This window comes from Amblyomma maculatum, chromosome 1, assembly GCF_055883805.1.
Source record: "Amblyomma maculatum isolate TAMU_Amacu chromosome 1, ASM5588380v1, whole genome shotgun sequence".
Lineage (NCBI taxonomy): Eukaryota > Metazoa > Arthropoda > Arachnida > Ixodida > Ixodidae > Amblyomma > Amblyomma maculatum.
The window spans coordinates 28,681,076-28,705,558 of NC_139344.1; the positions used below are offsets into that span (position 1 = coordinate 28,681,076).

Sequence of the window (24,483 nt, forward strand, 5' to 3'; positions counted from 1 at the left end):
GGGTGGAACAGGCTGTGCCTCCATGTTGGCTGTGACGCTTGTCCAAAGTGGAGTGTCTACGTCAGAATGCAGCCGAGACTATGTCCGCCGCCCGTACGGCACGGCACGCTGCCTTTGCTGATTTACTTAACGTCAACGGTGTTGTGCCCTGCCGCACGGTCGCCGGAAATGTGTCAGCTAGCGTCGCTAACTGTTGCCGAAACATATATATGTATATATTGCATGAATGTTAAATCCCATGCTGTTTGATGTGGTCCAATATGGCGGTGCTGTTAGGCAAAACCACACGACTAAGTATAATAGCACATACGGTTTACTCTTCATGGAAGGTATTTAACGTGAGAGAAGACAAATGCACTCCCTTATTGTAATGTTCACTGTCTAGTACTGGCGTGCTGGAGAATGCACTCGCGAACAATGCTGGGAATCTCTCAGTGGACCACGATATTTGAGGCCGGTTGTGGATGTTTCTCACATACACTGGCTGCCGGTTAATGGCAAACTAAGCATTGCTTCTTGCAAACAGAACCGGTAGGTTTCGAAAAAATCTTTAGCTCACGAAAACAAGCAATGCTTTAGAATGAATCGTGGCAGACTCAATTGCTTTTCATTAGCCCTGGGCGGAAAACGTCCCTTCCTTGGTAAGCGAGCAACATTTAAGAAAATAGAAGTCCTCGCTTATTTCCACACCTCTTTCTTAACATAGCAGCACACATTAGCTAAAACTTACACTTTTACTTAGTTTAGCCATGGTCAGGAATGTCTTAGGCCTGATTCAATTACGAACATACGTTCTAATCCCGGGCCTGTTCGGCAATCGCACGCCAGCCCTCAATCCCGTGGTTATCTCCGTGAGTGCATTTTCGAGCAGGTCATCAAGATCTCCAGTTAACGTTCGACAGTGCACCGTCATCATTCGGTGTTGCATTTATGTTAACTGTTGTTTGGCTTGTATATGTGGGTGTGCGCTGATTGGGCCCGACAGTGTCCTGTGCTGGTGGTTGAAAGGCGTTGTTGAGGGAAAGATGGCTCTAGGGCAGCGCTAAATAAGACAGCGAGGTGTCCCTATAAAAAAAAAAAGAAAAAAAAAAGAAAAAGTGTGAGCTATGATGAACCGGAAGCTCAGCTGTCGATTAGATAGAAGAGTGTAGGGACCACGCAGCAACATTGGGCGCACCTTGCCTTCGGACGACAGGTGTAGATAGCGTGTCTAGATAGATAGTAGCCTTGCCGTAGAAACAGGCCTCAGCGGCGCGGCGGCCAGGGGTTGGCGCTTGAGTCGCGGTGGCCCCGGTCGCCGCGCCCGGTCCCGTTGCTCGGCCCGGTAGAGGAAGAGAGAGAGTAGCGGAGTCTGCCCTGCTCCTCCTGCCCTCGAGGAGTGGGGCACCCGCAGTTCTAGTGCAGTGCACTCTGGCCACGCGGTGTGCTCGCCGCGGGGGTGTAGCGGGCAGAGAAGGCCCCGCTCCCGGGCGAGCCCGTCTCGCCCCGGGGGCGTCGGCGAGCGGAAGTAGGGCATGCCCCCTTCTCCCGTAGCTCTAGCGTCTCTTCTTCTTCTTTACCCTAGGGCTGCTCGTGCAGCGGTGCATGGCCCGTAGTCAGGCATGCCTGCATCTCCTAGTGCCTTGTCTTGGCGGACAGCCCTGCGTAGCCCTCTCCCGCGGGAGAAATCCCCCGTCTCTCTCCTTCCCGCTAGGCGGCGACTCGCGCGGCCCGGGCGCGCAGCTCGACCAAACACGCGTGCCTCTCGGCGCGCTCGGCGTTTGACTTACGACCGCGCGCGCCACCAGAACCGGATCACGGCCGAGCTGCCGTTCTAAGTCAAATGCCGGCCCCAATGCCAGGGAGCGCGCGAGCATGCTTCATGTCAGAGAGACCCTTCCAAAACAAGGCGGTCGTCCAACCAGGAGCGCCAAAGGTTATACGCATACTTTTTACGTACCTTCTCCTTTATCAGTCGTTTATCACTCAGTACACGATGGGGCTTTGTTTTCGTCCTTATATTGCTTTCAACCTCACGCTCTGTTTTATATTGCCACTGAGTTGTCTTCAATACCCTGTACGAACTTTGTCTCGCGCGAAGGCTGCTTCAAACGTGGAGCGAAACGATTCGGGATCATCATTAACGTTTTAAAATATGAGCCAGCGCGACTTGCCCTGCCTCGTGTAGCGGCGCACTCCTGCGTCGCGAAGGCGAGACCGACCATTACTTGGCAGCTGATCATTGGCCACAAATCAGTCTCGTATGAAGCAGCCTTCATGCTCCGCTGTACGCACTGACCAAAGCAGCGCTGTGAATCCTACCGTTCCTCGCTCTAGCTCTCTGCACTATAGGCCGTTTTTATGCACTACAACCGATCTCGAGGACTACAGTCACCGGTAGTCTGCACAGCGCTGCCAGCCGCTAGGGGCTTCGAAAGAAGCTGCTGAAAAACAACCCATTTGTCCAAAAAGCCGTAAACTCACCAGACGCTCAACGGGGACTTATAAATTTGTCATGTTGCCACGCAACGGGGTCATAACAATTATTATGCAAGGAAACTTGAGTGAAGCCGGCCTTGGCAGGGAGGATTAAAATAATGTGTCACTTGAAGTAGCCTTGCGCATACGCACTTGAGAAGGAAAAAAAAATACGAAGACCTGCCGTAATCAATGAAAAATATTCAACTGATGTTCGAAACATCATCGCAATAATAGTCAGACTACTAGGTTTAATTATAGTCCTATGTAGTAAACTACGCACCAACGCCTACATTACTCACTATCGTTACCAGTACACTATCTTTATCAGTACACTCATCGATTGATGCATATCAGAAAGTTGCTGCACTCTTCATTGCTAACGTAATGAGCACACGTAGTGTATGAAATTTTCTTTCGCGGTACAATGGAGAGCAAGGGTCCAGTGAGATACCATCACCGCAATCAGTACTCTACGGAACTTTCACTGCAGCACAGATGTAGGCAGCATCTCGCGAACGCAATAAGGTGTCCTTCTTTATTAACTATTCACAAACGAAGAAAACATTACCACTAAATGTCTTCTCTTGAGCATTTATAAGTCACGAAAACTGTTTTTAAAGGTGTCTACGACTATTGCAGCGAAGAAGGAATACTGTGCATTGCTTGTCTAGAATCCATAAGTGTCAGCTGAAAGGGAGGCTTCAGCTTGAAACTTTGCTATGTTATCACGCGCAATAATGCAATAAAGTACTACATACTAGGAACTATACTGATCAGAAAGTTACGCATTAGCTGTTAGAGCGCGTTATTGTCTTTCTTAGTAAACGGTGCCTATTTACGTAACTATTCGAAACGTTTAGCGCGTTCCACGGTTACGAATGCAGTTGGCACTGTAACGTGGGGACAGGTGATGTTTATTCAGCTTTAGCGCATCTCGAAAATAACGATACCTCCGCTTTCAGAGTTGTGCGAACGTGAGGAGGATGCAGATTTCTTACTAATTGTGATAGTGGCTAGAAGTGAACGCTATGAAATACCGGAGCATAACAAACAAGCGACCAGCGAGAGCTATCGACATCACTAGAATAGGTCATGACGCCGGCGAAGTCGCTGGGAGCGACAAAATTTCCCATGTTTACGACTCCTACAGAGCTATAAAGAAGCAAGCTTTTCTCGCAAGTATTCTCATCAATCCTCAGAATTTGACTGCAGCACTAAGTTCACAGGCGCCGAAGAAGCCAATTAGTGCGATGTATAGAATTTTTGCTGAAAACCTATAGTCCGATGCCGAGACGAGGAAAATGACCTGCATTTGAGCTGTTGTTCCCAACTGTTATCCCATCCGCTATTCCAAAAGCTCTATGATGCCAATTTGAGGTTCTAAAGCGATAGACAGCCTGTCCTTCTTTGCCGCTCTTTGATTGCATCGCGTAATGTCAGTGACGCAATAATAAACGGTGTCGCTTCCGGGCGCATTTTTCCCGTTCCTTTTGCGACGTTTAATTCTACTAGCTGAAAAGGCAGTCCAGATTCGGTGTAGGCGGATGCTATTGCAATGCAGCGACCTGAGTAACTTTTCACCCCGAGGATAGAAGGAAATGCGTGACATATAGATCGGAAACAACTCAATCTAAGCGTGACAAAACATTCCTAATCGATGTAAGCAAAAGTCTTGGCAATCAGCGATGAACAACAGCAGCGCAGGTGTGACATTTAGCCAAGATGCGCCCTTATTCAATGACAGGCTCAAAAGCACACAGTGGTTTACTTTGCCACGGCACTGCTGCAGCGGAGCATTTGTTTTGTTCGTTTGTTTGTGTTCGTGTCTCTTTGATGTGTTTGTCCAAATGGCTTTTTGTTTGTGGGACGAGCAAGCTGAACCACTGATCTGCCTTCCCCTTGATACCGTAAGTTCTTCGATGTCTTGCGCATCCGAACTTGTGCTGTGGCGTCCCTTCGATAAAGAGGGACTCTTTTCAATGTGGAACGCCCCTGGCAAGCGTTTTTTTTTTTTATTATTCGCTTTCGATCCTAGACAAAAGCGTCAATTGATTCTGGGAACGAGAAAAGAAAACTTTACAAAATTGTGGTAGGAAAGCGTAAAGATCTCGGGCGCATCGGGGTACGCCTCACCCGACTGGCTGTGTCGAGCCTGGTGCGGCACTGCAGCGTCCCATTCGTGGCTCACCGTGAAGGCTCCGGTATTAGTGAAGAGAAAACGAGAGTCTGCGTCCCTAGCCGAGGGGAAGGCAGCGTGGCGGCGCTTGCGGCGACGGCCGCGACCAGCTGCGGCAGCTCTATACAGCGCGTGCGTATTTCCTCGCCGGGTCCTCCGCCGCCGACGCATGCGCGGCCGCAGCGACCGTCCCTGCTCCAGCGTTTGATGGGCGCCGTGCGCAACTCCAACACCCGAGCGAGCCACGGCAGCCTGAACCAGGATGAAGCACACCTGGACGACGGACACCTGCAGCCGCCTTCCAGGCACGGCTCGCTGCACCGCTCGAGTCTCAGGTGAGCAAAACAGTCAATTAGAATGTTGGCTTTGTCTCGTGTTCTTCGCGCGGCGAGTGAAAAGACGATAAGTTTCCGCCGAGCTTCAGCTCTATGTGTCCTTTTTTTTTTTTTTTCGTGACGGGCGAAACGGCTGTAAATTCGACCCGGCATTACATCGACAAGCGACGACGTTTAGCACCGAAGCAAATCTTACGTAGTCCCTCTTTAAAATAAACTTGAACCGTAGGCCGGAATGTGCAATATACATATAAGGCGGTGAGTGACTTCATTTAGTACTACTGCGAGAAAAACTATATAGACCATGATGGCCGCGAAAAAAAAAAAGTGAAATTCCTCTAGAATAATGCACGAAGCCTGGACCACCAGTGGCGAGTGCACCGCGGTTTTGCATTCGCAGGTTTAGGTCGCGTCTCTTGATTTCAGGATACATCGTTTGCTGCAAAAGCGAAAGATAGATAGCTTTTTTCCCGTTCCCTAAAGGCCGAGAAAAACGTGAAATGTTCTGCCGTCGAAGAAAAGTCCGTTACTTGAGTAAGCGGATCCTCCTTCGCCCTATCATCGCCCTTTTGACCTCTTGCACTCGATCCACGAGTCATCCCTTTTTTGCACCCCACACACGTCCAGACGGAATGGCTCACAATAAACTTCCAATGGAATACTGCGACGGCCGTTCGGTGTTCCTGGCGTGTTCACCCATCGGCCATTTGGCTGCGTTTTGACATGCGCGTGCAGTTCCCGGGCTTTCGAGCCTTCTCTTGTTGAGTGAGCGGCGATGTTCTGCACTGAGACCATGCGCATTGAGTTGTATAGTACGTTGTGTACGCTTTAAGCAACCCAAATTCAAAATTTCACATTAATAGCTCTCCTTATTGAAGCACCACTGTCTACACGATTCGTCCGAAGAGGGGTCTAAGTAACGAAAGTAGAATTTCCAGTCAGGAGGCAGTACTGGCTTGATGGTTCGCGACAGTATTCGTTATGGGCCGATTTTATTTATTGCAAAACCATATAGCATCGAAGTTTTCTGCTGAAGGCTCGGCAGGGTTCTTTAGCAAGGACATTTCTTGGGACTAAAATATTTCACGCTTAAAAATGCAACATTTATTTGCAGCTGTCATGGCATATAGACTTTCATTTAGACTTTGCAAGAACTCTCATTTTCCAGCGATGGTAGCGCCTTGCCTCGCGGCTAGATGATATTCTCGCTGCTCGATTTGGTACGCATCGTCCTGCGGGGGAAAGGCCACATCACGACCATATCGGACTCTGTTCACCTTCTAGGCGCTGTATATATTTTTTTCTAGTTTCCGACAATTCATTTAGGTTTGCATAGCCGGCGTCTGCAGAGTGCTTAACGCGGCAGGTCCCATTTGGTCTAGTGAACTTCGCAGCCGTGAACACGTTCCTACTCCAACTACAGCACTCAAATCCAGCTACGGCTTCATCCACCGATCTGGCCGCTGTCATTCCCGAGCACATAGTGAAAAATTCAGTGACGGAGCATACATCCTCGCGACTAAGTTGTCGGTGCGCCCGGCTCGCGATATCGGAGGTATGATTTCTTTGCTTGGTGGCGGACAAACAACTGCATTTGGTAAATTTCTCAAGGAACGTTTCTCGCGACCGAACAGGCGTTACCCCTGAAGCCAGGAACGTGACGTATTCTATGTAACTTGGGCTCCCTGCGGTTCATAGAAATGGGGAATGCGCCAAAATTCTATGCAACGTGAATTGTGCTGTTGGAGCTGCATTCTAGTGTTGCGCTTATCTTAAAACCATGGCCAGTTTATCCTCTGAGGTCAACTCGAAATCTCCGCGCGGGTTTGATGCTATAGGCCGTAAAGTCACAAATCACGCATTGTTCACACGTGGTATACCGGTACAGCTCTCAAAATCCTGCACTTGTTGAGCCTCTAATAGGAGCGCCATTCGTTACGCACGAGTGACACAAATACGCACGTGCTGCGCACATATATTTTTGGAGGTTAGTGTCGCAAACTTAGTTATCTGCGTTTACCAAACAGATAAGTTATCTTACAGCATGCTCTAGAGCCAGAAGACAGATTTGGGGAACGGGCTACTGCTTTTTTATTTTCTAACTTGGCGACCTCCTTACATACATCTGGCCTTTTTCATTAAGTCGTACATTACTGCTCTGTGAAACGGCTGATGGCGAAGAGAATAGCGTGCAGAGGTAAACGTATTGCTCGAATGCGTCCGGACTGCAACATAGCGACGGCGTAAGTCGACGATTTTTTCCAGGTTTGAAAACTAAAACCTCTCGAGCTATCGAAATGCATTCAGTTTTCTACAGGTTCTTGAGTCCTTTGTTACAGCTGCTGAAAGCATTGTGTCTTTTCTTGCTAAATTCTACCCTTCAGTACACGTATGAATTAAGGCTGTGGTTAGGAAATACAACGCATCAACCTCACCTCAACACACAACTTAAAGCTTAATGGAGCAAGACAGTCACCTCGCATTTTACTGCTTTATGCTTTATGCGGGCAGAATTTTACCAGCGTAGACATCTGAGCTAGTCGGTAGGGTGTCGCCCAACCTAGGCTTCGCACATTCAACCCAGAAAGTATCAAATATGTGACAGTAAGGACTCGCTACGACAGTTCAAAGCCCTTAAAAAACTGGGAAAGCAGTTCCACTGTCTCTTCGGCTTCTGTATTCATAGAAAAAAAATTGCAATGCAGAAAGTATACACGTATTCACCGGGCAGGGAAAGGAGTAGCAATAAACTGTGCTTAATAACTGATTAAGCACTCCTTATTATTGTTCAAGAAACGTTTAAGGCACACAGGAAGACTCATAAATGTAGGCATGGGAAATAACTTGCCGCCTCAGTGCCATAAATATCCAAGTAAAATGTGATTTCTACAATTTTGTTCCTTGCGATATCCTGCCAACTCGCCTACAACCACGCTCTATTAAGTTACAATTCTATGCCATTCTGTAAATAAGTGTGCGTGAATGTGTACGACGTCGATGTGTTTGCACTATTCGCAATACAGCAAGCAGGCGTGTAGGTTCAGTTACAAAAAAAGTAGAACAGGGATATCCTGGTCTACGGAGGGTGAGCTGAATTCGCAGTGGTGGCCGGGTGGCAAAGGATTTGCCTTGTAGGCTGCAGGTTCTTAGTTCAAATCGTGGTGAAAGCGCGAACAGCTCTCATAGGTATAAGCGTCCTGTGGTCAAGTGTTTGGTTGTTGTTGTTGTTTTTTTTGTGTGTGTGTGTGTGAGTTCAACGCTTCGTTAAGGTGCTACACCTGGCGGTCATGTATTTATAAATATTGGCCGGTACATTGCGGCTGCGTGTAACGCGATCAGCCACAGGGACTAAGCATACGGCAGGGGCTAAGCATGTGCGATATGAAATCCGTGTGAACCGACCGGCTCCTTGCTGAGCTCTTGTATGAGATGCCTTTGTCTACTGGAGGACCATTGTTTTGATCCACCGGATTGAAACAGTTCGCAAAACTCGTTTACGGTTATCTCAGGATGTGTTTTACCTTTAGGCTGTACCCGAGATTGGCTAATGTAGAAAACGGAAGACATCATGTTGTACAAGCCACAATTTGAAAACAGGTCCCCCGTACCGTTGAAAGTATAAGATCAAAATGACATTTTTGAAAGAAAGCTTCCGCGCTACGCAAATAATTTTCTTCAGAAGGATTCGTCTTTTTCTCCAGCCGCATTTTCCTAATTGGATGTTTTAACCCATGCGAACAGCGATCGTGAAACGGAGTACGCCTACAATTTGATAGAAAGTTTACCGTGCGTATTTCGATTGTCCCAGGTTTCACATCGATTCAGGTCAACAACGAAAGAAGCAGCTCGAAAAATTGACTTAATAGTTGGCGTATGCATTGGCTAAAAATATTACACAGGAATGTTCAACCCTTATAAAAAGAAAGCTTCTTATCAACGAAGTTATAAAAAAATTATGGGCCGATGAACAAGGTGGGTACAGTGCGCCCCCATCAGCGGTGAAAATAGGTGGCCAGGGTTAGGAATACGCCGACAAAGTGGGAAGCCCATGAACCCTGCGCGAGACAGGGGGACGTTTGTTGGTACAGCACGAGTGGGCGTGATTATATGATGTGAAGTCACATCCATCACACCAACGCATGCGACTGCTTTTGCTTGTTATGGCCGTACAGTCTTCGGCCTGCGGCTGAGCGCCGCTTCTTTGCACGCGTCACGGAAACCAGCATTACAGGCTCTTCTGTACCACTGTGTGCCGGATGTATTGCTTGGTGCGGGGCGAGGCTCGAGGAAAAGTACACTGTAAGAAATGTGTGTTAAATTACAGGTATTTTTAAAGAAAATTTCTGTTCCCGTATAGAGAATATCTGTTCTACTTCACTGACCGGAATACGTTCACGAAGAAAACAGTAATTTTCTGTTTTTCAGCAGAAACCTTGATTGAAATGCAAACAATTCGATATATTTTTGTCGCCTGTTCTATTTTCTACCGCAAGCTGATTTTTACTTGAATAGTAGGTAAATGCTGAAGAGAAAGCGAAATGGTATGATAACCCTGAAGGCACTGTCCGACGATCGGCTGCGTAACAATTTCGATTCGAAAGAAGATAACTATTGGCACCACATTGAGGCCCTTTTTTGGTAACCATGAGCATATATATGCGAAACGAATAGGGAGGTTGACTTCCTGCTACAGTGATATCTGTTATGCATTTCCACTTGCCTGTTCTGTGTGGCTAGAGAACCGCTGTTGTACGGCCAACATTATGGGTGCCATCGAGTATTGCCAGCGCCGAGAGGTATTCGTGAGATTCAGTTAGCAAGGCTTTCGTATTAAAAATGGTGTTCAGTGAAGAAATTGGCGCTCAATGTTTATACAGGCAAAAAGCATGTGAAATGAAGGCAGAATAAAAAAGGATATATTTGCGCCATTCTTTTAATTGCTACAGAAAAATAAAAAAAAAACAGAAAATGCTGTATAACTTCAATTTTTAATAATTGACAAAAATTTTGTTATAGCTGTAAACAAAAAAACTGTAAAATCACAAAAAAAATATTAAAAACAGAAAACATACCAGAACAGAAAATTTCTGGCAGGACAGCTGCCACAAAATTTTCAACAAAAATATTTTACAGTGATATATGAATGACAAAAGCCGAGCGTTAGAACTGGAAGGCGTTCTTGTACAGGGTCGTTCACTTTTAACTTGAACACGGTTGCCGTCCTTAGAGCGCTAAAGACACAGGCCGCGAGAAGCACCACCTCCAGGTCCCTTCTGTGCTTGCATCAATTTGCTTCGATAAGCGTCCGCGACGGACACAGTTTTGCTCTGGAGACAGCGACCGTGTTCAAGCTAAGAGTGGACGACCCTGTACATGTCGCACCCAACTATGTGTTTCCGATGCCAGTAAAGTGACTACATCCGTCCGCGTGTTGGCACCAACTTTATGTGTTATTAATTAGTTGTTTTTTTTTTATCTTGTTCATCACTGTGCACGACAACAGCGATAACAAAGTGTGCCTTCTTCGATGTTGGATCAGCTCAAAGTACCGTTTCAAACGTGAATGTCGTACGTGGTGCATTCATTTCCCAGGCATCGGAAGTATCACGCTGAGGTTCTGGGTGGCGAAAAAGTACAAAAAATTGTGTGAAGGATTATTACAGGCTAATAAATGGACTACTGTGCCCCTGTCAAACGGGTAGATTTAGTGTCACCTTAACGAATCACAGCTCACTCGCGCAATGTCAGACAATTAACTCTGTGGTCATTCGCTACTAAGCGCACTCTCCTCGAAAAGGGTCTGGCTAACCCTTTTCGCTCCGGTCGAAAGCACCTCGGGATGTATACGTATACGTGAGCAGACGCTTTCCCTGTTCGGCAAAAATTTCTCTGTAATTAAGGGGACGGACTTTTTGATGTTATTTTCTATTAATTTCTGCGAACATTTTCGGTGTTTATTTTAGAATGCAAGTTTCGGTCGTTTTTCTTTCTTTTTTTGAGAATAGTATTGGCAACTATTGAGTTGCTGTTTTCTTTCGGTGATTTAATGCGGTAGTACTGTGGGGATCAAAACTCCCTTGTAGTCTATTTCGGCGTTGTTCCTTTTTTATCGATAGTCTATTTAACAGTAATAAACTTGAAAATAGCAGTATACACTTCGAAATCTGCTTCCAAAGTAATGGTTCTCGCCATTAGCAAGTAACACCAGTTAAATGAGACTGCTCGCAGAGAGAAAACAAAACATGTGGAGGTTTATTTGCAATAACTATAGGTTGACATGTTATCGTTAAATGTTGCACTGTTTTCAGCAAGAGTACTCGGCATCTCGTGGCCTGTGTGTTGATAGCGTGCACAGATGGAACTGCAGCTTAATCGTCACTATAGACAAAACATGCTAGTGGTTAGAGCGCCCGTATCGGCTGCGGGAGGTGGTTAGTTCGAAACCCACCGCCGGACACCCACCGGTAAAATTGGGTACAAGCGTCCCCCGGCTCGGCGCCCGGCTCTTTCAGGGGTGTGCGTTTGGAAGAGACTCTGCTAACCCTGCTGTGCTCCTTCGGGGGCTTAGTTTCGAACAACCATGGCCTGCAAAGGCCGTGCTGAAGAAAAAACAACTGAAGAAAAACAGCCTCTTCCAAACGCACACCCCTGAAAGAGCCGGGCGCCGGGACGGGGGACGCTTGTACCCAATTTTACCGGTGGGTGTCCGGCGGCGTGTTTCGAACTGACCACCTCCCGCAGCCGAGACGGGCGCCCAAACCACACCGAGTGGTCAGTTCGAAACCCGCCGCCGCCGGGCACCCACCGGTAAAATTGGGTACATGCGTCCCCCGGCCCGGCGCCCGGCTCTTTCAGGACTGCTGCAGCTGAGGCTCTAAGGGAGCACTTCAGGTGAGGCTCAAAGGAAGTACCTTTGCAAGACAAACTGAACCACCTTTGCAGACTGCGAGATTCGAAACTGGGTGTGGGCCCACTGCCGAGGAGGGGCGCGCAGCGGGGTTTACGGAGCTTCTCCCAAACGCACACCCCTAGAAAAGCCGAGCGCCAGGCCGGGGGACGCTTGTACCCATTTTTACCGGTGGGTTTCGAACTAACCACCTCCCGCAGCCGAGACGGGCGCTGTAACCACTGCAGTTGAGAAACGTACTGAACCAACTAATTGCTCTAAACGGGTGATGATAGCGAACAAGCAGTACTTAGCTGGCACATGACGAGGAGGTTGTGCTTCTTGTATTGCGGATACGTGCAAACTATAGCTCAGCAATACCTCAAATCCCATAACTGCGCTGCTTATTCTATAGAACAGGCTTAGATGATTCATGCTCAATTTGAGTTCCTAATCGGGTTATTTTAATTAGCACTTCAGAGTCCACCAAAATCCGCGGCACCTGATTTATTGCTTCAGGTTGCTCTCAACCAACAAGCATACCAGCAATAAAATCAACCCTCAGTTTTCCGGTTCAACGCCGTAAATATGTTCGCTTGTCTTTTTCGCAGTATTTATTATGCTATCGTATTTTCAAAGATAAGTTAGTTATTTCCATATCTATGTTATATACACTCACCCATTAATCACAACTGCAAAATAAGAATCCCGCTCTGCCGAACCAGCCTTTGCATTAATTAATTTATTCCACCCCTAAAAATCACGTGAACAACCTCTCTGCCTTCATCGCTACTATCAGTGACGCCGACTTGATATCACCTCTCTGTAATGTATTCGGGCCCTAAGAGTGCTAAAAATAAATAAATATATATATTTTCACTCCCATAGCCTCCCTACTACGTTAGTTTGTAATTTCAAATGAGTATAACTTACACTCAGCAGAGAGTACGAGTTACACTCATTACTGGACAGTAATGATGACCTTTTTCGCTTAAACCATTTTTTTTTAAACTAAATTCTCCGTACCTTAATCGTAAATTCTTTAATTTTGGTTTAAAATGAGGAGTCCAACCCCTATCTCTAAAGCTGACGCAGCCCGAAGTTGAAGGGATAGGTCTTAGGTGTGCCCGCGCGGTCTGTGCTCGCCGTACACTTGAGGGCTGCACTTAATCCGCTTAATCCACGTCTCTTCTTTCTTGAGGCAGGTCAGGGAGGGAGCTACAAGCAATCTCGGAAGATGATAGCACTGCACCTATTAAACGACCGGCATTCCGTCGTCTCGCGAGGAGACGCCTGTCATGAACGGGCAGGAGCAGCGGCTTCGCCTTGCGAATACGGTGGCGAGGAAGCAAGATCACTGTACAGCACAAAAGTCCATCAGAAGAAATCCACCAAAAGAAAAGTCAGCCAGAAGAATCAGATGACGGGCACGGCAGCAAAACTGTAGCTAACGCCAATCTTCAGTAATAACCTGATTCAGGAAAGGACTCCTCTTAATCGGGCGGGCAGTCAGCTTCGAGAGTTGCTAAGAATTTTTGCGTTTCAATAAAATATCGTGTGAAACACAATACAAAAGTGTCAAAATTTTGTCTATACATCAAGGCTCATTTTTATGGGCTGCGTCTCTTTTACGGTTCGCTATAGACGACAGCTAGACAAAACATTTTCGATTTGCACGTATGGCTGAAACGTAAACTGATAGCTGCTTTCTAGGAAAATATGTGACTGAGGCTTGCTGCGTGTTGCACACAAACACATACTGTAAACTCTTTTAGAGCGAAATCTTTACTAGATTGTTTCTTTTTTTAACAGCCAAATAGGGAGTTAACAGCGACGCAATCGATGTCACACCGCTTTGCGTCGCGCGTGTAAAGGTGAAAAGCGGAAGTTACGGAAGCATGAAAGCCTGGTGAGACGTGCGCGCTCAGCAAGAAAGCGGAGCTCACGCCGGTTGCTATGGCAACGGAGACAGCCATCACGTGGCGGGGTACGTAGGCTCACGCCGGTTGCTATGGCAACGGAGACAGCAATCGTGTGGCGGGGTACGTAGTACTACGACATCAACAGCTGTGACTACGTAGGAGGGGTTACTCGGAGTTGTAGTACCCGGTGTTGGGTCGGAGCCAATCACTAACTCGGTGATGCTGATCTAGTCAGCGTTTTGCTTGAGTGTTATGTGGTGATTTTATCAGTTCCGTTGCCTCGGAACGTTGCTAAGACCAGAAGCCAACGACTACAAGCGGTAGGCCACGCGTCACCACTTTGTGCGAGGGCATAGCGCTGCGGAAGGCTACCATCTCGGAGAAAGCGTCGAAGCGCTAAGAAGCAACTGTCGTACTACCAGGGAGGATAAACTCCACAACAAAGAGAGCATCCTGCATGTGTTTGAAGGTTCCAGATGTCAGCGGAGATGGTTTTAAAGCAAAAGCTTTACCAACCCTGCTGATCGAAAGACCCGTCTTCGGCGTACCACTTCACTGTCCGTCGGCAGCAGTACGAAGAAGGCGGACGCATGTGGGAATGGAGATGCTGCCCTTTGAACCATTCGTGTGAGGGCACGTGCAGTCTCGGTGTCCGATGAGAGAATGGCACGTAGCCGTGAAGAGTCGAATGACAGGCCGCGCGGCGCTTATTGCGCACACTGCAACGCGTCCCCTGCAGCCTCAACTCCTGGTCGATGCGTGTGATGTTAAAAAACGAGTGTGTGAGGGGGCGGGGGATGGGGGGGGGGGGGGGGGGGGACGTGTGAGCGCTTGTATAAGCATGTGAGTAGCGGCCGTGCCGGCGCAGTAGGGTTCAATGTGAAGAGGCTCCTGTAGCTTTTGCTGTCATGTTCATGCTTTCGCATTACCACACCTAAGCAGTCTAAAGGACCCATGAAAAGCTATTTACGAAAACCAGAAAACGGTCACGAGCAATAAGCATCCCATCAATCGTCACCGCAATGCAATGCTCGCCCTCTCCCCTCTCAACTTAACCCACGTCGGTGAGCAAGAAAAAAAGAAGTAAACAAGTCGCGATGGCGCCCATTCACGCCCTGTCCCGCCCACGTAACTTTGGAGGGTACAATGAGCGCCCCCTCCCAGCAAGCGCATGTGACGTCACATAGGAGGTTTGCGCGCAAGGATGTGTCGCACCAACCGGTCGCGAGTGGTCGTCAGGAGCACTTTAAAAAAAAAGATACTTTTAAATTATACGCTCCACGCAATCCATTCAGATTTCACTCAAATACTCATAAGGACCACCGCTATGGATTTCTTGTAATTAAGTATTACCGCAATTAGCATTCATGGGCCCTTTAAGTGTCTCTACCAATTTTTTGTGCCTGCGGTTGGCTCGTCTCGTACATAAAATGTCTATATAGTATGTGCCAGCGCTACCGTCTTTGCATGCATCCGCCAGACCGACTTCACCTTCCGGGAAGGCGATCGAACCGAACATCGCAAGCGCAAGAAGGCCGAGCATGCGCGTTAGCGTAGAGGCGCCAAAACTATCCTGTGAGATGTCCACTGCACATCTCTTGGGCGCGCATACCAACCAACTTTCGCTTATTAATGCGCTAAGCCGGTAAGCTTGGCTTTTGTGCCGAATGGCATTGCTTTGTTAAGTACTCACCATAGCTAAATTAATCATTCCTGTGAGCGTCAGACTTGGCTAAAGATTAAGTGCCGGCCTTAGCTTCGATCTTAGCTCCATAAGCAGCCATTTTTCCCGAGAGCTATCCCTAAAGGCATACCCTAGTTATTTTTCGCTTATTTTTCTGAGCAATAAGCGCTCAAGTTTGCAAGTATATGTGTAGTAAAAACTTTGCCCATGTCAAGCTGCTGGCGCGGACGCATCCATAATAACACACCAGCCATGGAATACATTGGCCGACGCTTCATAGCACGGCGTTTATGCGTTTATCAGTGGCACAGACGACGACGTTGCCCCTTAGTACGGCGGTGTGCTACATCGAGGCATCCTGGGCTAGTCTTGGAATGGCTGTTATCAGGACAACAGCGCACCAGACGTGGACGGGAAGAAGAAACTAGGACGAGCGCTGTCCGCGCTGGAATCGCGCACAGAAAAAGCTCATTGTAAGCTACTTCGCACGTTTTTCGTGGGGCGAGAAGAAATGGAGCGCTTGGAAACCGACACATCGCGAATGCACGACAGGTAGCATTAAGCGCATGATTACACACTGTGCAGTCAATGGCGATTCGACAACAGTACGAAACTAGTTACGACTCGTAACGCTGGGCTCTAGGCAGGGCAGTGAAGCAGATGCCGCTTCCAGCGTCGATTTGTAGATGGTCTGCCTAGTTAACGGTGGGAAGTACCCGCGACAAATTTTCGGTGCGTGCATTTTAAGAACAGCTCTGTGGTCAAAACGACCTCCTTCGCAAAATTCATACTTTCGCACTCGAGGTGTTCGCGGCTAGCAGAAAACAAAAACACGACCGAGATGGCGCAACACCTGCTCCGCAAGAAAGAGCCATGGTAGTAAGTTAATCGATTTTCATTACAGTAATTTTAACGCAATACGTTACTTTTCTGGTGGTAACAAATTCATTATGAGTCATTTATTTCACGCCAAAAGTCTTTAACTACTTTCTTAATTAAAATAAAGATGCGGCTCTATTCTTTATGTACGCAAAGTTCTGACCTGTCCTTGGCCGTTTATGACACCTCTCAAGAAGATCCGAAGCGCCTAAAGCCTCGGCCAGCGATTCGGCGAACTTGCACACGTGAAGTAATCTGCATGCAGTCGTTATCCCTTGACGGTGTGAAAAGGGAACGGCTACGCTGTCTGTGGCCACGTAGCATTTTCTTTTCACGCATGATTTCTGAGCTCTACCTGGAGCTAAAAAGAGCTTTTCAAGTGAGAAATAAAGTTGTCCGAAATTTCACCAGAAGAGCGGTCACAAAGGATGCCTAAGGGCTGTAACAAGTGGTGCGTTTCTTCTTTGCGCGAAAACTAAGAGGTAATATAAATGTATTTCCATTGCTTTTGTAAAACTAATTGAAATGTGATTACTTTTTTTGCGAGCAGTAATTGGTAATGTATATAATAAATGAGTCCGATTTTATGAAAATAATGAGCAATGCAATTTAGCTGCTTATTACAAGTTTTTTTTTTTTTTCGTGCAAGATAAGAAACACATGGGTTTGGGGTAACTGGCGCTCCAGAGCACGTGCTGCAATTCAATCTATGGTCGCGTGGTCGTATTGAGACTGTCAGTGAATCCAATTCATCCCGAAAGAGTGATTCTGAAGGATGTCTTCTTTAACCTTTCTATTCGAATACGCATTAGTGGACGCATTTCCCGTTCATCGAAGGAACCGGGACAAGAGGGAAGTTTTGTTTTCGAGTGACGTAGCATCGGCCATTCTGGCAGAACATGTAAAATACAGAAACTGGTGACTGACTGGAAGGAACAAGTGGAACAGAGTTATTTCACTGTTTATGGGGCTTTAGAGGCTTGTATGTTAAAGACGCTTTTTTCGCCCCTTTTTCGCATCCTCCTTTAAGTATGTGTCTAGAAGATTGCAACAATAAGCAAAAAAAGAAACATGCTCTACTTAAGTTAGATCGCAAGACGTCACACAAGGCTAGTCGACAAAGTACGGCTTCTTCCCTTGCACGCCTGTAACTGTGTGCACAATTCGTTTATATATCGCATACTCAACCTGATTTTTTTTTTTTTTTTTTTTTGCTTTCGACCCGTTCAGGGCGACAGTGACAGCCTGCTGTTTTGCTTACGGGTCGTTGATAGCTTCACTGTAGGGCAACCAAGCTAGTGTGACATAAATACGGCGAACTGGGTCCTATAGCCTTATAGAAATTCAAAGAGAACAGCAGAAAGGCCAGTTATGCCGCAAATAGTGCATAAAAATGGAGGAGCCGCAGCAGATTAAAGCCCAGAAACGACGATCGAAGGCGAAACGGCATGTGAGAAATTTTAACGCGCGAGTCTGTCCGCAGAAAGAAAAGTTTGTCACACAAAACCTCTGGCGTTCGAAGCTCTACGTTTTGGTGCAACGTTTGTTGTACCGGTGCAGTCGTAAGGAAATGGAGCAAGCTATTCCAGTCTAACAGTAATCACGTATTCTTTATCGGATGTGAGAAAAACATTATTTGTCCGTAAGAAGGTACGCTGGCGTCCACTATACCAGCATGCACATGCCACAGCTGCCAGTTTCAAATAAGCAACGCGTGAAAGGTGTTAAAAGGCAACTGCATCCTCCGTTTACTTTTGTATGCACCTTATGTACGCATTTCTCAATTAGATTGAAATCGCTCGCTAACTGTCACAACTGCCGAGCGAATTCAGGTCGTTTAAGCATGGATACAATTACTGAACAATCTTTTCTCAATTCGTTTAGGAAGCATTAGGCGTGGTTCCACAAAATGCTGAAAATAGGTTTAATATACTTTTTTAAACCTCCTTATAATCACTGTATATAATGTATATTTTCTACAAAACGTGTGAATTTTTTTAATATTTGGAACAGTGGATTGAATGTCCTCCTACTCAATTACTTGAATTAATCAAATAGTGTATATTCAATGTTATTCGAAGAGAATCAAATATGTTTTCAACTCTTCCAATACTTTTCGAATAGGTATGACGAGGCTCGAATAATTCCCGCTATTTTCTTCAAAGGCCATTCCAAAAACAACGGTAATGTAACTTGACTGCCGTATGGTTAATATCAGACTTCTTAAAGCGACCCCTTAGTGATGTTTAGTGCTGCGTCTTTAAATCATCATCATCATCATCATCATCATCATCATCAGCCTGACTTTACCCACTGCAGGGAGAAGGCCTCTGCCATATTCCTCCAATTAACCCGGTCCTGTGCTAACTGCATCTATTTTTAAACAGCCTCTAAATAACCATGGCTTAACTCCACAGATTATAGTGCCGTACCACAGCGCCGTCGCTGCTGTTTCATTATTGTGCACATTTGCTAGTTTCGTGTGAATATTCTCACAGGTTAACGAATATTAGTGCAAATATGCGATTTGTAATCTATTCTATCCTGTCACTATTCAACTATACGAAACTGTTTTTAACCGCATTGATCCTTGGCTGTTCAATTTAGAAAAAGTACTTTCCGCACGTCCCAATTTTCGATATTTCAAGGCGTTAAGCTCTGTGAGAATGCAAAGGCGAAATTTACTTACGGTAATGTGGTATGTCCTTTCTAGCTTGAGTTAGCAAGCATTCTTACATGCTAACACGACCGCCATTGCAATATCAATATGCTCTGCTACGAAACTACCCTGTGAAAATCCCGTACGGCCCACGTCGAAAGTATACAATTCAAGGGGTTGGCTTCTAATCCGTTCAGCCCTTGGCCCACCCGCCAGTCTAAAGGTTGGGAAGGTTCAGGATGTACGCGAGGGCCTTCTAATTTCGAAAGGTTACGGTCGCTTAGTATGGAAAATGAGATACGCTGCAGTAGCCGAAGGCAAACTTTTGGGCTGTATACTTCGAAGGGGTATGCATGGGACGTATCTTGAAGTGTACACGCTCTGTTGTACGGCTTCAGGACCCTAACGACGCACCGTACGCAATGCTCGCGTGTAACCTAGAGGCATAACTTAATTTCAAGAATTTTCTTCTATTTTATATATTATGTACATAAAATGACGCTTTAAAAAACAATGCGCGCGCAATAGCATTCGCCTTAACTCTTCCACTATGTTCTTCTTTTCTTCTGTTTTTCTGAAAAAAAATTTTGAACGTTTGGTTAGTTTGTCGCGTTTTTTTGTTGTTGTTTTTTTTCAGAACGTAAGCAACTCGATTATTGTTTACTGATTTACTGAGCAATCTTGGTGAGAACTCTGCACGGAATATATATTTTTGCTTATAACTTGGTTTTGTGGAAGATTATAATAGGCCATGTGCCCTTGCTATTCGCTGGTGTCATGTCACGCAAACACGCAAACAATGATCACGATATCTGCGAGATTTTGACTATAGCAGCTGGCGATGTGAAGCGACAAATGTATGTCATGCATTTGAGGAAGTATGACGGAAGCGGCTACGCTTGTCTTACGTGCTTGCGGAAGGTTTTGAAGTAAAGAAAAAAAAAACGGCGCAACCATGATTAGCTGCTCACCTCATCATTCAGCGTGCGTTGATTGGCATTTGCCGGCGAAATGCGTCCTGTGGTAGAAAAGTCCGGATCTAAGCAGAGAGCACAGGCACCAGCAGACTTTTGTCTCTATCCTTGCTCTTTTCTAAATCAAAGACGTGGAGCAGTCCGAAAGGTCCTTAGCGCCTACGGCGCAGCACGGCTCCCCAAACGGATGCGGCCACAAGTTCATATTTTGGCTTGCATATGCAAGTGCCTTGTGGTCTTGCTTTGAAACTGACTCGTGGAAAAAAAAAATGTTGATGAAGAAGGCGACCCACAGCGCGAGAAAGTGGATGTTTGACAAATGCGCTATCAGGCTGCACGATGGCTTAGTTGCCTGGTGCAACGTCCAGGGAAGCTGACCTAAGCGCCGTGAGTTCGAATCATGTTAGCGGCTGTATGTCCCGACTTCAGCTAGTGAGCGTTGCAGTCTTAATGATGCAAATTGTAAATTTCGGGATTTAACGGCCCGAAGTGACAAGCAGGAGGGCCTATGAGAGGCGCCGTAGTGGAGGGCTCCGGTTCAATTTCGACTACCCGGATTTCTTTATTGTATGCTGACATCACATAGAACATTTACTTTTGCGTATCTCGCCTCCGTCAAAATAATGCGGCCGCAGCGTGGATCGAACTCGAAACCATGGATCAGCAGTCGGACGCCAAAACCCACTGTGTTTCCACTGCGGGTGTGTCGATGCCAGTAGAATATGCAGCAAATAGCTTCCTTCGCGGGTTCCGATGAAGCGCACTCTCACCACAACTTTCACTCTCTGCTTGCTACCGTTTCTGTCCCCTTCGTCAGCCACCGATCTGTTCGTCACGCAAAGAGAGGTCATTACGTTTCGTTGCGGTAGCTTCTCCGCTGAACCGGTGCCTCGCTTCACCTACAGCGCGGTAGGCATGCAACAGAGATAGCTTGCAGTTTCGCATCAAGTCATGCGTTTTGTAAACGGACGCGGAAATGGGGCTCGAGGGGTCAGGTTCACCTAGTTGTTCGTATGTTTTGGTACATAAGATCAAATTTGTTAACTGGTAGTCGCACGCTTTCGGGCCATTCGCGATAGCAAACGTGGCGATAACTTAGGCGTTGGTACAACATGTTGAATTTTGCAGCGCTAACTTGTACAATTTTGGATGAAAAATAGAACAAACTGGACAAGCACTTTGTTCTTGTTTATTCCTCACCCTTTTGTTCAATTTTTTTAAAGTTAGTGCTGTGCGTTGCAACAATTAGACACTAAGGGATCTTGAGTACGAAAAGCTTAGTAAATGTCGCCCCAGATTCAAAAAAGCTGTTCACGCGCATTCGTAAGCGAAAACGGTCGACTGCTAACTGGCACTCCTGGCAATTGTGATGACCTCCGTTTTGTCAGTTCCCTTTACTAGCCAGTGTGAGTGCGCCAGCCAATCACGAGCCGCAAAGATATGCGACCGACTTCCGGATTTTGTCCAATATGATGTAGTTCTCTCCATAAACTCAATTCCATCTCCGCCGAACGCGTCACTCCGACGATAGCTGGGGCAAGGCGGTGACTAGCAGACTAACTATAAGGGCTAGAGAGATCGTAATGAAATGGAATGTGGAGCATAATCGTTGCCTTGGCCCCGGTTTTGTCCGGCGTTTAAGCCCTGGCTCCCCGCTCTTCTCTTTCCCCAGCATGGAGCGCAACGGCCAGTCATCGGAGAAGCCGTGGCAGCGCTCCCTGAGCTTCCTGCGCCGCGGCAGCAGCCGACGGCACCGGCCTCCCCAGGCGGGGCCCCCGCCTCTGCCGCCCACCGCTCCTCCAGCCCCCGAGAAGGTGGGAGCCGGCCCGGGCGCCGGCTTGCCTGCCGCCGTTGCACGCTGCATGCGCCGCACCTGCACGCCTCCCGGGGGGGCCTCAGCCGCGCCGCCGCCGCCGACGCCCCCAGGGCAGCACCCGCCGCACTGTGCACGCGCGCCGCGCGAATCGCCGCGCGAGCCCCCGCGCCTGACGCTGCGGCGCCGCGCGCAGGGTGACCGGCCGCCAGCCCGGCTGCGGCCGGACTCCATCGCCCTGGGGCCGTCGCCGCAGGGCAGCCGCTGTGCTTCGCCGCTGCGCCGGTCGCCGTCGCCGAGGCGCTCGGCCGCGGGATTCTCGGACGCCGTCAGCGACCTGGTCGACAAGGTCAAGTACGAGACGAGTCGCCGAGGCCGCGCAAGAGGTACGCCCCCACCGCCTCCAGGCTCGAGCAGAGGACCCGCCACGACCAGGCCTTTGAGCAGTCTCTAAACTGGGACACGGATGCCTACATACGTAATCTCAACGCAAAGATGTACATGAAGCGGTTTTCAAAAACAAAAAAAAAACAAGAGTCACGAAAAATCTAACAAGTCTATTTCCTGGACGAAGACAAGACTTTTTTTTTTTTTTTCCTGCTGACGTGCAGTAGTAGTTTGCTAATTGCGTGTGTTCTCAGCGCTTGTGAAGTATGTACAGATAAGATGAGCGCACCGACCCAGGTCGTGGGTATCAGGCATTCTGTCATTCCTGCGAAAAAGTGATGATCTGGACTTAATTGAACACATATGACGTCTTGGTGACGAATCGCAGATGTTATTTTTTCTCTCTCCTGTTCGACTTTGGTATACGCATTAAAGGAGTTTTTGACTGAAAATAAAACCACTAAATACAACTTGCAATTGATAATTGGGTTATTTTACAAAATATAGTGCAAGAGCAACAGGCTGTTATGTGCGTCGAGAGTCGTCTGAAGACCCTGGAGTGAAATGACACTTAAGATCGGCAACTGCGAATTGTACATTCTCGAGCAGCGATCATCTGTGTAGGCTTCCTGCTTCTTGGTTTTTTTTTTTTATGTGTGGCTGTGTGAATTTACAATGCGGAGGTTTACCGAACCGTGGTGAAATGGCTGCTTCCTAATGTCGTCATAAAGCCAAGTGTTGACTCGTTTTTACCTCGAAGACGTAAGGCTGGCGGTTAAAGGCTTCATACAGAGATACATTTTTTCTCCTTCAAAATTGATGTCCTTCCACACTCATATTATCTAAAAAAAAAAAAAAAAAAAAAAAAAAAAACATCTCACGAGCGAATACAGCCATCCAAGTGAACAGCCCTTATGCCCGTTGTTTGCTTTTCTCGCTTTTGTCAGTTTTCTCCTTTCTTCTTTGTGGTATTATTGACCTCCAAACAGTGGTAGGTACTGTAGGTCGTGGCTGCCACAAAGTGGCTTGCAAAGGTTCCACGTTGTCTGTTCGGTCGCTACAGCCTGTTAAGAACGTTCTTCGGGCTGGTCGGAGCGACGCGGCCTCGCTATGACCCCCTCCTCGTGTATTTTTCTCTCGATGCAGCGCGGCTACACGGCGACGAATTCCTGCGCGACTCGCCGCTGCGCGGCCGCCGCGGGTCGGCGGAGTACCGAAGCAGCACATGGCTGGGCCAGCGGTCGCGCAGCCCCTCGCCCAGCCGCGCGGCTGATCGCCACTACGGTGGCGCGCGGTCCGCGAGTCCCGCGGCCTCGGCGCAGAGCCTGCCGGCCCAGCGGCGCCGGCTCCCGCCGACGCCGGCCAAGCCGTCGCGGCTGCGCCTCGACGCCCGCTCCATGGAGGCCGGCATCAACTTCCCCAGCGTGTCGCAGTCGCCCACGCTGCCGGGCGCCCGCTCGCCGGCCGCCATCAACTTCCCCAAAGTGAACGCCTCGCCAACCCACTGCCCCCGGCAGCTGCCCTCGCCGCTGCTGCCCAACGGATACAAGCCGCGCCGCACGCCGCGCCGTCGGCGAAGCGGCGACACCGACGACGACGACTGGTGCTAGCAGCAGCCGCCGCCGCCGACCCCATGCAAACCGCCGCCACCGCCGCCGCCGCCGACAAAGAGAAAAAAAAAAGTTTTATTACCTGAACGAAAAGAAAAAAAAAATCTACTGCGCAAATAAACTAAACAAGTTACATATAACCCCTGGGCTCCTGTCTCAGTTGCCGTGTTGTCGCGCCGTAACTGGGCCCGATGTCACAGTTGGAATAAATACGGATCACTTTAACTGATGGGGAGTAAAATACAAAGCATTTACCTATTCGGCTCAGCTTGTGCAGTAAAAAAGAAGCAAAATAAGATTTCCATCACACGATTGAGTCTTTCCTTATATCCGAGCCTGTCATACGAGCGTCTTTTGTTATATCAAAGCAGTTCATCAAATTCGCGTATTTCGTCATATCTGAGCTTCGTTATCTCCAAGTTTTTCTTTATATCCGAGTAGTTCGTTATTTTGATATCTTTCGATATATTAAAGTCTTTCATCCCTCCCACGTACAACCTCGTCAAAAGTATACAACCAAGGAATTTGCTTCTGAGCTGTTTAGCTTGGCTCTCTAGTATATCTGGCAGCACAAAGCTTGGTAGTATCAAGGAGATGAAGCCCTTCCGCTGTGTCGCTGAGCGTTTAAAGCGAGGCACACTGAGTTTTGACGGAGGCTATATCTCCCCCCCTACTAGACAAAAAATGCAGGTTCCCAG

The 24,483-nt window shown here is 47.7% G+C and overlaps 1 protein-coding gene across 4 annotated transcripts in view; it reads left to right on the forward strand.

Annotated features, from left to right (window-relative positions):
* LOC146202005 (voltage-dependent calcium channel type A subunit alpha-1-like) overlaps positions 1-23,926 on the forward strand; it is a 489,246-nt gene extending 465,320 nt beyond the window's left edge. For 3 of the 4 annotated variants that reach the window (XM_084587895.1, XM_084587897.1, XM_084587896.1), the window contains 3 exons: positions 4,820-4,971; positions 21,648-22,174; positions 23,322-23,926. In XM_084587895.1, the coding sequence (XP_084444021.1) occupies positions 4,820-4,971; positions 21,648-22,174; positions 23,322-23,785 (1,143 nt within the window). In that variant the 3' untranslated portion in view covers positions 23,786-23,926. Of the gene's footprint in view, positions 1-4,819; positions 4,972-13,062; positions 13,430-21,647; positions 22,175-23,321 lie in introns of those variants that run through there. The other variant, XM_084587898.1, reaches the window with a different exon arrangement.
* Positions 23,927-24,483: the final 557 nt, after the last annotated feature.